Here is a 15496-nt window from a genome sequence, read left to right on the forward strand (position 1 = left end):
TGCCTACTATATACCTTAAAAGAACATAACATTGTAACATTGAAAGGTAGGAAGGTTGTAGAGTACAAGAACTTAAAATGTAAAACAAATACTTCCACAAAGAGTAAAGGTATATTTTGTCAATTAGATCCCTGCTTTGTAAATCGTCCTGCTCCAATACTTTTCAAATACTATTCTAATTTGAGGAGAGTCCTTGAATGTATGGATTAAAACAGGGTATGAGATATCTAAGGTTTGGAAAAGCCTTCTGTAGTGCAATTCCATGCAGAGCATTTACATGTCTCTATAGCATCGGCCGTGGTCTCTTGAAGCTTGACCCCAACCACCTCCTAAATCCTGGAGTTGACAAGGGGTGTAGTTATTTGCCAAAATATTTGGAGAGAGGGAGAGGTCTATTTCTTTGGGTGAAAATATTCTATAATTGAAAATTAACCACCAACACTTTTATATAGTTGGGAGAAAGCTTTTCTTGGTTTACAGATTCAGACATCAATAAATAATAACAGTAGGGACACCTGCGTGGCTGAGTGGTTGAGTGTCTGCCTTCAGCTCAGGGCATGATGCTAGAGATCGGGGATCGAGTCCCGCATCAGGCACCCTGCCATGGAGCCTGCTTCTCCCTCTGCCTGTATCTCTGCCTCTGTGTGTGTGTGTCTCATGAATAAATAAGTAAACAAAAATTTAAAAATTAAAAATAAATAAATAATAACAGTATGCAACATCTATTGCAGGCAATCCTTTCCTTGAGGTACATAATTCATATACATCATCTCATTAATACAAGTACATTTCCATACAACCCTAGGAATGGAAGCTTTCATTCCTATTTTACATATAAAGAAAGTGAGGTGCAGAGATCACATAGGTATCTGAATGTAAACTCAAGCTTACCCTTGCCGAGTCTCTACCTATATTCCTATATCCTCTTGCTGGGATAGATGGGGCAAGTCCATTTCATTAGGAGCGGGACACCTGGGTGGCTCAGCAGTGGTTGAGCGTCTGCCATTGGCTCAGGTTGTGATCCGGCTCCCTGCATGGAGCCTGCTTCTCCCTCTGCCTGTGTCTCTGCCTCTCTCTATCATAACTAACTAACTAACTAACTAACTAATTTTTTTTTCATTATGAGCCAACTTTTCCTACTGGAGTGACCCACAGAACAGAGTCGAGACCCTAAAAACAAAGCATTTAACGCTTAGGCTTACTCCTAACTTCCGGGCCCCCATTTCAAGCACCCTTTGAGGATGAATCCTCTATAGAACGAAGCTGCTAGAAAGGGAGCGGGCCTTTTCACAGACGAGCCAATGAGGTGGCTGCATCCCGTGAGTGGCATTTTGTCTGGCCAATGGGGTCAGTCCTCAAGGCCTCGCGAGAGGACCGGAAATTGATCTGGAGCATGTGGGCCTCTTGGCCTGCCGGATGCTGTTGAGCGCCGTGTTCTCCCGGGGCGCCGCGGAGCCGGGCGACGACTGGAGCCCGCCGTGTGGACCGGGCAGAGGTTTGGAAGGCCAGGGAGGCCCAGGTAGCCCAGTTGCAGGCCGAGTGGCGAGCGGGTCACCTTACGGCCTGGTGCGGACCGTCCTTCCCCATCCCCCTCCTCCTCACCCCTCACCTCAGGCGCGAGGGTCTGTGGACCCGGGGCCGGGGCGGGGGCGGGAAGTCGTTATTTGAGGCCTGGTGTGTGGAGGAGCAGCGCAGTACCTGGAGAGAAGGTGGGACGGTGGCGGCCCAGGGAGAGAGGCCCCGCCTGCTGGCTCTGAGTGAACGGGAGAGTGGTTTGGACGGGCACGGTGGGTGGGTGAGAGCCGCTGCAGGGCTGTTGGTTTGGGGGCTCGCCTTCGGGGTGGCGGGAGTGGGGGTGGGGGTGGGGCGGGCGTCGGATGTGCCTTGAGGGGCCTCCCTTCTGGTCAGGCCCGCGGGGCCCACGGCCCTCCTCCGTGGTACCTTCCAGGCAGCCAGCTTTAGGCTAGCTAATCCAGAGGAGGAGGTCCACGTTAAGGGAGGGCCTTCTGGAGGAGGGGCCTGAATCCACAGAAGTGATGAGGGAGGAGTGGAGAAAGGGGCCCCATGGCGGAGCTCCTCTAACTGGCAGGGGGTTACGGCGCCTCTCAGCATGCCCCAGGACAACCTCGGATTCCTTGGGTGGTGCTGTGAAGAAGTGAGAGCAGAAAGGTCAGGCTAACCCAAAAGGAGTTGAAACAAACTCAAGGAGAGAACTATTGTAGCCTTTAGGGTAGGGAGGCATAGCCTACCATTTTTGTATGAAAGAGGATAGTCTAGTTCAACATTTAAATTTTATTTATTAAAAAAAAGAACAAATAAATTTTATTTATATCAAATATATTATAAATAAATAATATCTAATAATTATTTAAAATTTAATTAAATATCATTTAATAATTTAGTTAAAATTTAAAATAATTAAATAATATTCATTTAGCAAATATTTATATTTATATTTATAATATTTGTAATAATACATATTATAACATATTTATATATGTTTATTTAATAAATCATTAAATATTGCTTGCTGTTGAAAAGTGTTTAGGATGTTCTAGGCTAAATAGAGCTTTTGAAGTGAATACGATGTAGGAAGCTGGTTGTATTACTGGTCTGACATAAGGGAACTATATTTTTAATGCTTTGTGGGTGTGTCTTGAAGGAAAAGGAAAACAATTTTTAATCTTTATGAAATACTGGCAGGTAATTCATCAGAACAGGATCGACACCCATATCCTCTGCGGCCTTTCAATGGATCCTGTCCGACCGCCCTTCAGGGGCTCTTCTGTGCACCCATCTCAGTGTGTACGGATGCCAGGCCCTTGGCCACAAGCTCCTAAACCTTTGGACTCAGCTCTGGGCAGGGCAGGACCTGCAGGGAGAGGCCATGTGTTTGGAAAGCCAGGGGAACCAAGCAAGCAGAGTGGGCCAGCACAAAGGGTAAGATCATGTCTGGATGCACAGTAGCAACATATAGCTTATCATCAGAGGAAATAAAAGATTTCAAATAACTATGAAGCCCCATACGGGAAAAAGAAAGATTTGGGTTTTTTTGGTTGGTTGGATTTTGTTTTTGTTTTTCTTGGTAATTGCATTTTGGACATATATTTCAAATACTGGAGTTGTGAATTTAGAAAAAGTACCTCATAAAAAATGCTAGATAGGCTTGGGTATCCTCAGTCTTCTAGTTTCCATAGATATAAATATACATGTATACATAAATGATAGGTTTGAAGATACAGCTTTGTGTTCTAAGTGTTTAGATTTTTTTTTTTTTTTTATGGTAGTCACAGAGAGAGAGAGAGAGAGGCAGAGACACAGGCAGAGGGAGAAGCAGGCTCCATGCACCGGGAGCCCGACGTGGGATTCGATCCCGGGTCCCGACGTGGGATTCGATCCCGGGTCTCCAGGATCGCGCCCTGGGCCAAAGGCAGGCGCCAAACCGCTGCGCCACCCAGGGATCCCAGTGTTTAGATTTTCACACTGGGTTTGGCTCTATGGTATTAGCAGCTTGTTAAGAAGTTTCCTTTTAGAGGGCTCTTTGCTCAAATCTTAAAAATACTTTCAGCTATTGCTTCTAATGTGTGTACATTTGCATGTATGTACATTGTTAATCTCATAATTATATAGTAATTTTAAGAATGGTAATTGTCTATAATTAAGAAATGTCAAAGAATAAAAGTTAGCAAATAGAGGAAGAACCTGATAATGCAGTTATGACCATTTGAAGTGGAGTAGATAGGGGATCCCTGGGTGGCACAGCAGTTTGGCGCCTGCCTTTGGCCCAGGGCGCGGTCCTGGAGACCCAAGATCGAATCCCACGTTGGGCTCCCGGTGCATGGAGCCTGCTTCTCCCTCTGCCTGTGTCTCTGCCTCTCTCTCTCTCTCTCTCTCATAAATAAATAAAAATTAAAAAAAAAAGAACTTTTGAAGTGGAGTAGACAGTGTCAAATGTAATGTTGTGTAGGCAGAAAGAAAAAGGACATTATGTTATGCTTGGATGGCTTGTATAAGTCTGTATGTGGCAGCTCTAATTGGCATAACACCAGTAAACTTTCAAGACTTCCACAGGAAGATAGTTGCAAGTTTTGTTGGAGGTTGTTTTAAAAAACCCAAATCTCAGATACTTTTAAATGGTCCAATTTTCTGAAAATTTATTAACTAGTATATGTGTTCCCTCTTACCTTCGGTATATAGGAAACAAATAAGAAAAGTTGTACTTTGTTACTCTGTACACCAAGCAGGGACTATACCTGTATGTATGCTTAAAAACCTAATATGACATAGTTATAAGTCTTAAAAGTATTTATTAAAACTACTTTTTTTTTTTTTTTTAAGATTTTATTCACAAGAGATAGAGAGGCAGAGACACAGGCAGAGGGAGGAGAAGCAGGCTCCATGCAGGAAGCCTGATTCAGGACTCGATCCCGGGACTCTAGGATAACACCCTGAGCCAAAGGCAGACGCTCAACCACTGAACCACCCAGGCATCCCTATTAAAGCTACTTAAAGGGGCATCTGGGTGGCTCAGTTTGTTAAGCATCCGACTCTTGATTTCAGCTCAGGTCATCTCAGGGTTGTGAGATAGAGCCCCATATTGGGCTCTGTGCTGGGCGTGGAGTCTGAGGTTCTCTCTCTCCCTCTCCCTCTGGGCACCCCCGTAATCTAATTAAATAATTTTTATGAGGTATTTTTATCCTTTATTCTTATAATGTGTATAGAATTCAAAGATGATTTTAATTACTAATACTTTAAGAAAACCATCAGTGGGGAATCCTTGGGTGGCTCAATGGTTTAGAGCCTGCCTTTGGCCCAGGGCATGATCCTGGAGTCCCGGGATTGAGTCCCACGTCAGACTCCCTGCATAGAGCCTGCTTCTCCTGCTGCCTGTGTCTCTAGAGGCCTCTCTCTCTGTGTGTATCTCTTGTGAATAAATAAATAAATAAAATCTTAAAAAAAAAAAGAAAAAGAAAACCTTCAGTGTTTCTGGGTGTCTCGTTATAAACATCTTTATTATGTCTTCTTAAACACTTCACTATATGTGTTACAGAATGTGTGTCACTTCCAGTCATTGAAATAACACTTATTTCATTTTAGAAATGAAATATATTCTACATCTTAGAATAACTGTCAAAATATATTTTCAGATAACTCTACCCTTTGACTTTCATAGGAATCTGTAGGTTTCGTGTCTATGTTCCGAGGACTGGGCCTTGAAACAGTGTCCCGGGCCCCTCTGAAACGGGAAATGCCTCCATCAGGTATGTGGAAAACTAACTCAAAAAAAGTGTAGTATGTATGTGTGATTGCTTTGTTCTTAAATTTATAGTTTATCTTCAGAAAAATAAGTGTACTATACAACATCTTCAACTCACAGTTATAGTTGGGTTTTGGCCCTTCCATTCAGGTAGAGGCATTTTAGGTCGAGGCTTGTCTGCCAGTATGGTACGCAAGGACAAAGAAGAACCCCATTCCACTTTTGCGGATCCTTCCATGTTGGCAGCTGGGGATAGCAAGATGGCAGAGGCCTGTGTTGGTTGGAATAGGTGGGTAAAGTTGCCTTCTAGGGTAAGTGTCAAATTCAGATGAAATGTCTTTATAAGCCCAAAGAGAAACTCTGAAAAGGATCATAATATAAACACTGCATGGTTTTATACTAAAGAGTGGGTATTTTCCCCAGAATAATCAGCAGCCACTGATCCAGTCATTGGAAATGGGTAAAAAGTAGTTCTCCACTGGGCAGTTTACAACTCCCATTTGCCCTGATAAGTTAACCTGATTCTGGTGGTTCACAACCTGGCTGACATACTCTTCCACCTCAATTCTGCTGAGGAAATTGGCCCTGAAAGTCAGTATTAGTAACAATTAGCAAATGAGTCATGTAGGCATATTTGGATCTGAAAAGAATCCCAAGGTTTGGATCCCTTTTGCTGACTCCTTCAGGAAAAGAATGTAGACTTGGAGAAATCATTTAGATGGGGTATAGATAGAAGTATGGTTGAGAAAGGCCCGATTTGCTTCTCTTTTCAACATTTCAGAATGCTTGGAAGAGGGAATTCGAATACATCTTTATTATCTTTGGGAAGAGCAGCTGGTGGTTTAGGCAGAGGAGTACATAAGGCTCCTGGTGCTATCAGCCTGACTTGTCGAGATCCTTCCCAGCTATCATCACCACCACCTCTGCCGCCATCCTCACCGCACTCTCTGGATCACTCTCTGCTTGGGGCTGTGGAACATAAGGAACATAAGGAAAAGTAAGTCTCTACTTGGTAATGATGTGGGAGGAGACCTTCTCATAAAATCATAAGCACTGTTTCTGTTGCATCTAAACTCCTTTGTGGGCGGTGGGTACTGCAGGCTTGTTTATTATATTTTGTTATGTTGTTTGGTTTTTGCCAGGGGGGAAAATGACAAGGGGGTGGGACAATGCCTGATGAAGTGAAATGGGGTTGATGGGTTAAATAATACGTACCAGGGAATGAACTCAAATGATTTTTCATTTCCTTCTCAATTCAGACATAGTCAGTTCTTTGACTCATCGAAGATTAGGAAATAATCTAGGAAAGATATTGCAGCAGTTCATCTTTCTTATTGGAACTAGTTTTTGTGTTTTAGTTAGCTGGCCTCAATTATTCCATTGATATTACCAGGGCAAAAAGGGTGATTTTGCTTCTCTAATTAGAGATTGCTAAGATTTTAGCTTCTAGCCTTCAAAGCTTGCTTTTGCGTAACTTGTGTAAGCTAAGTGTAAAATATTACTTCCCCCAGTGTTTTTTTCTTTCTTATTATTTTGTGGCATGAGTTGCTTGCATTTGTTTTTGTTATTATATGCCTACTTTTATTTTCCAGAGAGGTTTTTGTGAAGCAGGGCTCAAAAGGAACACCTCAATCTTTAGGATTGAACCTTATCAAAATACAGTGTCATAATGAAGCAGTTTATCAATATCATGTGACCTTCAGGTATTCACAACTTTTTTTTCCTCTGTATTTGCTTCTTAGAGAACAGTAATGAAATCGTTTCCCTGGAATAACTGAGTATTTTTCTGTGTGATTCCTAATGAACATCCCCCCATGATAATGTGCAAACTCAGATCCTTGTGATAATTTTAAGGTTAACATTATTTGCAGGGGCAGCCCAGGTGGCTCAGTGGTTTAGTGCCGCCTCCAGCCCAGGGCCTGATCCTGGAGACCCAGGATTGAGTCCCATGTCAGGCTCCCTGCATGGAACCTGCTTATTTCTCTGCCTGTGACTCTGCTCCTCTCCCTTTCTCTCTCTCTCTCTCTCTCTCATGAATAAGTAAATAAAATTAAAAACAAACATTACTTGTTAACATTAACATTCTTTCACTATTTCAGATTTTAACTTATTAGGTGCCATTTTAAGCACTTGCAAGGTGGATTTACTGTGAAATTGATGAAGCTTGAAGTCCGGGCCTTTTACTTGCACAGACCCCTTCCATAATCTTTTTTTTTTTTTTTTTAAGACTTTTTATTTATTCAGGAGAGACAGAGACAAAGCAGAGGGAGAAGCAGGCTCCATGCAGGGAGCATGATGTGGGATTCGATCCCTGGATTCTGGGATCACATCCTGAGCCAAAGGCAGATGCTCAACCACTGAGCCACCCAGGTGTCCCGCTTCATAGTCTTTTAACTTACTTTGTAATTTTGCATTTCTCTTCTTAAAGAGAGACTCCTCCCCACTGCTGGTATAAGACCCACATCCCACAAAACCTGGATCCCTCTTGCCTAAGTCTCATACTATGAATAATTTTATATCAATAACTTCAGGGTTTCTCATACTTCTTAAAAATTAAGAATTCATGTTTGTATTCTTTTCAAATCTCAGGAAGGGAATGCTTGGGTGGCACAGATGGTGAAGTGTCCAATTCTTGATCTCAGCTCAGGTCTTGATTTCAGGGTTGTGAGTTCAAGCCCTGTGTTGGGCTCTACACTGGGTGTGGAGCCTGCTTAAAATCTCAGGAGAGTCATTAGCTAGAGGTTATTAGCTGGAATTGCGAAAACGAATATGTGTTTTGGAGTGTCTGTGAAGAGAAAATAGGAAGATGGAAGGCTGAATTTTTGGGACACAGCTGCTAATTGGTATAAGAGAAATAAATGGAGTGAAAGAAAGGAACAGTTAAGGGGGAAATACCCTGAAGACAGGTTATGAAGACCAAAGGAAGGGCTCCTTGAATGAGGAGGTAGTTGACTTCAGCCACAGGAAAAAAAGTTACTGAATTTACTTTGAAGAGCACTCTTGATTTTCTAGTAGCTTTATTGGAGTTATGGAGAAAAAACTAGACTAAAGGAACCAAGGCGAGCACAGGCCATGGGAAATAGCCAGTGAATTGGCTACTTATTTATAACTAGATTTTTTTAAAGGTTTTATTTATTTATTCATAGAGACACACAGAGAGAGGCAGAGACACAGGCAGAGGAAGCAGGCACCATGCAGAGAGCCTGATGTGGGACATGATCCAGGGTCTCCAGGATCATGCCCTGAGCTGCAGGCGGCGCTAAACCGCTGCACCACTGGGGTTGCCCTTGGCTACTTATTTAAAAAGTGGGGGGGGGGTGCCTGGGTGGCTCAGCAGTTTAGCGCTGCCTTCAGCCCAGAGTGTGATCCCTGGAGACCTGGGATTGAGTCCCACGTCAGGCTCCCTGCATGGAGCCTGCTTCTCCCTCTGCCTGTGTCTCTGCCGCTCTCTCTGTGTGTCTCTCATGAATAAATAAATAAAATTTAAAGAAAAGACTTATGGGTAAGAGGATGAGAAATGAAATGATAATTAAATAGAGTAGTAGGATTGCTTTAAAACTGAGCACATGTGGCAGGTGAAGAGAAGCTAAAAGAGGGTGAAATTGTACCCTAAGAAGGGAGGGTAGTGGGAATGGGCCTGCTCTGGAACTGGAAGAGAAATGGATGAACATAATGAGAGGGAAGAACTCTTTCTCTGGAAATGGATTGACAAATGTTAATGAAGCAGAAAGGAATGTGAGTCCTCAGAAGTCTCTGCATTGACTGGACAGTGGAGAAGACCTGGATTCTATAAATTTCAAGATGGTAGATACGGACCTTTGAAGCCACAGTATAAAGAGCTTGCCAGGCCATTGAGAGGGTACTGAGATGTATTACAGTGAACTGGTCATCTTGTGGCTTCCTTTATTAAGTGAAGAAAGTCCAGAAAAACAATTTTAAATACTATGTTTAGGACATAGTGTCATTCATGTAGATGAATTTTTTGGAGAAGCATTTTGTTTTTTGTTTTTGAATTTTTATTCATGAGAGACACAGAGAAAGAGGCAGAAACATAGGCAGAGGGAGAAGCAGGCTCCCCGTGAGGACCCCAAAGCAAGACTCAATCCCAGAACCCCAGGATCATGACCTGAGCAAAAGGCAAATAGATGCTCAACCACTCAGCCACCCAGGTGCCCCTGCAGAAGCATTTTGAAATGTGATATTAATATATGAATGTTTAGTTTTGGGGACAGCTATATTGGATTACCACTTGATTTTTTCATCTTTCGTCATGTGCTTCAACATACCCTATATTAACCTTAGATTTGTTTAAGCTTTCCAGTTGTACACCAACATTGTATATTATTGATATGAAACGGGACGGTCATTGTACTAAGTAGCTACTAGAGCTTTTCAAAGGTGTAATATTTGAGACAGTGAATCAATAAAAAGTAGAAATTGCATTGCCACAGGTGAAAAAAGGTTGGAGTAAAATCCTTTTTTAAAAAAATTATTTTTAATGTGTGTATTTTTGCAGACTCTAGAGCAATGATTGACAAACTACGGCTGTCCTGGAGGGCAGATCTGGCCCACTGCCTGTTTTATAATAAAGTTTTACTGGAACATAACCAGGCTCATTGGTTTACATATTGTCCATGCTGCTTTAGTGTGTGTTGGCCAAGTTGAGTAGTTGTAGCAGAGACTATATGGTCTGTAAAGCCTAAAAAAATTACTATCCTTTACTGAAAAGATGTTCTGACCTCTTGTCTAAAATCTGGACATGTTAAAGCAATTGTCTTTGGGTGGTGAAATTATGAGTGTTTTTTCTGTGGGCAGGTATTCTTGGGTTGAAATTTCTTATAGTCAGGTATATTTGAATTTTTAATATGACCACTAGATGGAGCAGTAGTTACAAGTGACTCTAACAAACCTGTTACACAGGGATAGTAAAGACTGCCATTTGAACAAATTGAAGTAAAATCCTCTTTATTGTTTTCTAGCCCCAATGTGGAGTGCAAAAGCATGAGGTTTGGCATGTTGAAGGACCATCAAGCTGTCACCGGAAACGTTACTGCTTTTGATGGATCCATTCTCTATCTGCCTATTAAACTTCAACAAGTGAGACCAAATAGGAAATATATTTTGGAATGAAACCTAAGAGTGTTTTGAGTGGTAGGAAATCATAGACTTCCTGATGTTTGAGTTGTACTTTCCTATTCTTAGAGGAAAGACAGGATTTTCAATAACAAATGTCAAATTAAGAAACTTTTTCATTTGAATTCTTTAAGAAGTTGCTTCTCAGAGAGGAAGAGTGGTTGGAAGCCTTTGACCTCAGTGACAGAGAATGGTTTTAGGTTTCAGCATGCAAAGAGATCTGTTGCTAGTCAGTCCTCTTATCAAATCCTTTCTTAAATCCTAGTTGTCATGCTATGATTTTGCCTAGTGTGGGCAGCAAAGTCAGGGGAAAGTAGAAAATATATTTAAGATATTTTAGTGTTTTCTAGAACACAGTTGGATTAGATGAGGGCTTGACAGTTTTGTCTTTTTTTTTTTTTTTACTTGAATATATTTATTTGTTAGGTTCTTGAGCTAAAAAGTCAAAGGAAAACTGATGGTGCAGATATCAACATTAAGATTCAATTGACAAAGACCCTGGAGCCCTGTTCTGACTTGTGCATTCCTTTCTACAATGTTGTTTTCCGTCGGTGAGAAAACAGCTTATTTTCTTTAATCTCAGTCTTAAATGTGTAACTATGTTCTTCAAGAAGCTTGGATGGTGTTATACAACACATATATAAAGATGAGTTTGGAAACATTTAATAAATAAATGGATGGTATTGAGGCTAACTTACTAAAAAAATTATGTCAGGTGATTCTCCAGATTTAGGTATAATGAAGGGTGGCTGGATGGGTTCCTTTGAATCATTCAGGAACTTTATTTTATTTATTTTATTTTTTTTTTTAATTTATGATAGTCACAGAGAGAGAGAGAGAGCAGAGACATAGGCAGAGGGAGAAGCAGGCTCCATGCACCGGGAGCCCGATGTGGGATTCAATCCCGGGTCTCCAGGATCGCGCCCTGGGCCAAAGGCAGGTGCCAAACCGCTGCGCCACCCAGGGATCCCCCATTCAGGAACTTTAAAAGCAGAGGTTATATTGCATGATTTAATGGTGTTACTGATGGGGCTACTCAAAGTGGCAGCCTGCAAAAATTTTGCTGGAAGAATTTTTTTTCCAGATCCCTTGATTTTTTTTTTTGGATTCAGATAGCTCATATTTTTTCTTTTTTTTACTTTTTATAAGACTCAAGTTTTCATAAAATTTACTCCTATATCACCTCTTTTTAAATGAAACACAGAACCTAATTTCTGCCTAGTAAGCTGAACTGCCAGGAATAAACATACAACTTCCTATGCCAGACTGATCTTTACAAACAGGAATCGACTTCTTTGCATTCTTTTTAGTTAATGGTGAAAAATAATGTAAATTGAACCTGGGAAATAAGTTTTTGGTTACCTTTGTAAATAAGACCAGTTGTTGTCAGTTGTATATACCTCAAGATAAATGCTTTGATGATTATTTATTTATTTGCAATGGTGTTCTCAGCATAAAAGCTATGTTGTGCAAAAGACACCAAAGATTTTGGGATGTTAGGCTTCAAAAGGAAGATATAGCTAAGAGTAATAGAGCTTGAATTTTTTTTGTTTTTCTTTAGAAGACCCATTTTTGCTCTTTATTTCAGGGTAATGAAACTTTTAGATATGAAGCTTGTGGGGAGAAACTTTTATGACCCTACAAGTGCTATGGTACTGCAGCAACACAGGTCAGTGGTGGTCTCTTCCTTTCAAATGTTCTGGAAAGAAATTTTTCATTGTGATTATCATATGTAGTACAGAAATCTCAACAGTATTTTATGATTGTGAATACAATTTATCAGTTAAATCTGTTCCATAGTTACTGTTTTAGTAGGTTCACAATGATGTTGATTTATTTTGTTTCATGGTGCTTTCTCACTGTTACTATGGAGGGGGGCCGTATTTGCTCTATTGTTTCAAATAGGGGCATGGAAGTATCTGTGGTCCTTTTAGAACCCTAAGGTAAAGCTCACCTGTCTCTTCAGGTTGCAGATCTGGCCAGGCTATGCAGCTAGCATCCGAAGGACAGATGGAGGTCTTTTTCTCCTAGCTGATGTCTCCCATAAGGTCATTCGGAATGATTCGGTTCTAGATGTCATGTGAGTCAATTGTGGGATCTATTTTTAACAAGCTAGCAATTTTCTGAAAAGTTCAGTAATAGCTGAATACAGATTGACCATTGTTCTGTTTAGGTTTTAAATTGTAGAACAGATTAAGAATACTGAATGTATATAAGTCTTGCTGGGATAGCATATGAATAGAGACCTACTGTACTTTGAGGAGGAATTGGGGTTTGTTTGGTTTTTTTATTGACAGAGATTTTATTTCTTTATTTGACAGCACAGGCAGGGGGAACAACAGAGGGAGAGGGAGAAGCAGGCTCCCCACTAAGCAGGAAGCCTGATGCCATGCAGGCTGTATCCCAGGATCCTGGGATCATAACCTGAGCCAAAGGCAGATGCTTAACTGACTGACCCACCCAGGCGCCCCAGGAATTGTAGTTTTTTTTTTTTTTTTTAAAGATTTATTTATTTAGAGTATGTGTGTGCACATGCATGTGTGCACTTATGAGCAGGAGGGGCAGAGGAAGAGGGAGAGAGAAATCCTCAAAGAGGCTCCACCCTACGTGAGGAGCCCAATTCAGGGCTCAATCTCATGTCCCTGAGATCACCATCTGAGCAGAAACCAAGAGCCACCCAAATGCCTCTATAGTAACACATTTAAACAAAAACTCAGGGTGTGTGTGTATCCAAGCTTTTTTAGAGAGTTAATACAATTCCTCCTCAGGGCTCCTGGGTGGCGCAATTGGTTAAGCATCTGACTCTTGATTTGGCTCAGGTTGTGATCTCAGGGTCATGGACTGGAGTCCCTTGTTGGGTTTTGTGCTCAGGGCAGAGTCTGAGGATTTCTTTCTCTACCTCTACCTCTCCCACTGCCCCTCCTCCACTTCAAGTACTTGCACACACACGCTTTCTTTCTCTGTCAATGGAATAAATAAATCTAAAAAGAAGTGAATGTGTTACTGTAGTAAATTATTTACTGTAGTAAATATAGATGTGATTAATTTGTAATGGCGTCATGAAATCCCATTTTATTTTATTTATTTATTTTTTGAAATCCCATCTTATAGATAAATCTGTGTCCATCACTGATTCTTTTTTATTTTTTAATTTTTTAATTTTTTTTTTTTTAATTATTATTTATGATAGTCACAGAGAGAGAGAGAGAGGCAGAGACACAGGCAGAGGGAGAAGCAGGCTCCATGCACCGGGGGTCCGATGTGGGATTCGATCCCGGGTCTCCAGGATCGCGCCCTGGGCCAAAGGCAGGCGCTAAACCGCTGCGCCACCCAAGGATCCCCACTGATTCTTTTTTAAAGGCTATGTGCTTAGAAGTGGAATTACTTAATAAAAAGGCTGAACATTTTAAAGACTTCAAAAAATATTTGCTATAATATACTTATATATTGACAAATTATCTTCTAGAACACTCAGTTCATTTTTCTACCAGCTGCATACAACTACTAGGTGTTATCAGGCTTATAAATCTTTGCTTACCTGATAAATTGATTCTTTCAACATGCATTTATTGAGCTTCCATTGTATACCAGAGTCTTGGGACATATAAGTTAACATAACAAAGATCCCTCTTCTCAAGAGTTTGTACTAAAGTTGGGTACATAAACAATAAATAATAAACATGATAAGTGAATCGTATAGCACACTACAAGTGTTGAGAACTTTGGAAGGAAGAAAAAGTAGAACATAGACTAGGAGAGATCAGGAGTACCAGAGGTGGGGTAGGGGAAGGTGGAGAGCTGTAATTTTAAATAGAGTGGTCAAGTTAATTCAAGCCCAACACTCTCAGGAGATGAGTGAGTTAGCCAGGTGAATATATGGGTGAAGGGACTTGTTGACAGAGGGACTGCCTGGGTAAAAAGCCTTTAAAAAATAGAAATATACCTGGCTCATTCAAGGAGTGTTAGGGAAGCCAGGGTGGCTAGAGCAGAGCAGAGCAAGGCAAGAGCAAGTGGAAGTATGGAGAAGATGGAGGAGATGATAGTATAGAGCTTTGTAAGGCTATTGTAAGGAGATTTTAGCTTTTAAAGTGAAGTGTAGGACTTAGAGCTGAGGAGGGAGATGACGTGGCTTGAGTTGTAAAAGGATCCCTCCCGTTGCCGTGTGGAGGAGAAACTTGGGAAGGTGGGAATAGAAATGGGGAGACCAACCAGGAATCCAGTGGAGGCATGAAGATGGCAGCAGTGGAGGTGAAGAGAAGTGGTTGGCTCCTGGAAATATTTTGAAAGTAGTGCTTAATAAGTTTCCTGACTGGATGTGGGGTATGAGATAAAGAGAGAGGTTGAAGATGGCACACTTTTTTGGGTGAATTTGTAATTATTTATTCTATCTTTCCTAGACTATCTCTCCTTGATGGTGGGGCCATGTCTCTCTTTCTCACAGTACATCCAGCTCTAGTTGATTCCTAGCATGTAGTAAGTGTTAAGAATATTTGTTAAATAAGAGTAGATGTCTTCAAGTACACTGTTTCTTTATAGTCTCTGCTTTGCTTTTCTTCTTAGATCTAACTTATGTTTTATTTTTTCCAGTGTTTTAAACCTTCTGGATTTTATTTTGATGTGATATTAGGATCATATTGATTGCTTTGGAACTATCACACAACTTAGTGAAAAACTTTTGTTTTTTTAGATTTAAATCCCTCTCTTTATCGTGTGTTAAAATACTTGGATTTATTTCTGAATACTTCATTTTGATCTAGTGGTTAAAATCAATGTGACACTGTTTCAGTTACTGTAAATGTATTAGCTTTTAATATTTGTCAAGGAATTCTGTTTTCAGAATTTTTTTAAAAAGATTTTATTTATTTATTCATGAGAGACACAGAGAGAGGCAGAGACACAGGCAGAGGGAGAAGCAGGCTCCATGCAGGGAGCCCAACATGGGACTTGATCCTGGGACTCCAGGATCAGGCCCTGGACCGAAGGTGGTACTAAACCGCTGAGCCACCCAGGCTGCCCCATGTTTTCAGAATTTTTGTAGCAAATTTCACCAGTTTACTCTTGCATGTGATCCTTTGAATAATTTAATGAGAATAAGAAAAAAAATTG

At 41.0% G+C, this 15496-nt stretch overlaps 1 protein-coding gene across 2 annotated transcripts in view; it reads left to right on the forward strand.

The window, feature by feature from the left end:
* The first annotated feature begins 2751 nt into the window (after positions 1-2751).
* The window catches only part of PIWIL2 (piwi like RNA-mediated gene silencing 2), a 77454-nt gene continuing 64709 nt past the window's right edge, over positions 2752-15496 (forward strand). For both annotated transcript variants that reach the window (XM_041767052.1, XM_041767053.1), the window contains exons 1-9: positions 2752-2940; positions 5174-5261; positions 5408-5546; positions 6039-6254; positions 6850-6960; positions 10237-10354; positions 10817-10941; positions 11979-12059; positions 12357-12470. In XM_041767052.1, coding sequence (XP_041622986.1) covers positions 2752-2940; positions 5174-5261; positions 5408-5546; positions 6039-6254; positions 6850-6960; positions 10237-10354; positions 10817-10941; positions 11979-12059; positions 12357-12470 — 1181 coding nt within the window. The remainder of the gene's footprint in view (positions 2941-5173; positions 5262-5407; positions 5547-6038; positions 6255-6849; positions 6961-10236; positions 10355-10816; positions 10942-11978; positions 12060-12356; positions 12471-15496) is intronic.

The sequence above is a fragment of the Vulpes lagopus genome, chromosome 8 (assembly GCF_018345385.1).
Source record: "Vulpes lagopus strain Blue_001 chromosome 8, ASM1834538v1, whole genome shotgun sequence".
Taxonomy (NCBI): domain Eukaryota; kingdom Metazoa; phylum Chordata; class Mammalia; order Carnivora; family Canidae; genus Vulpes; species Vulpes lagopus.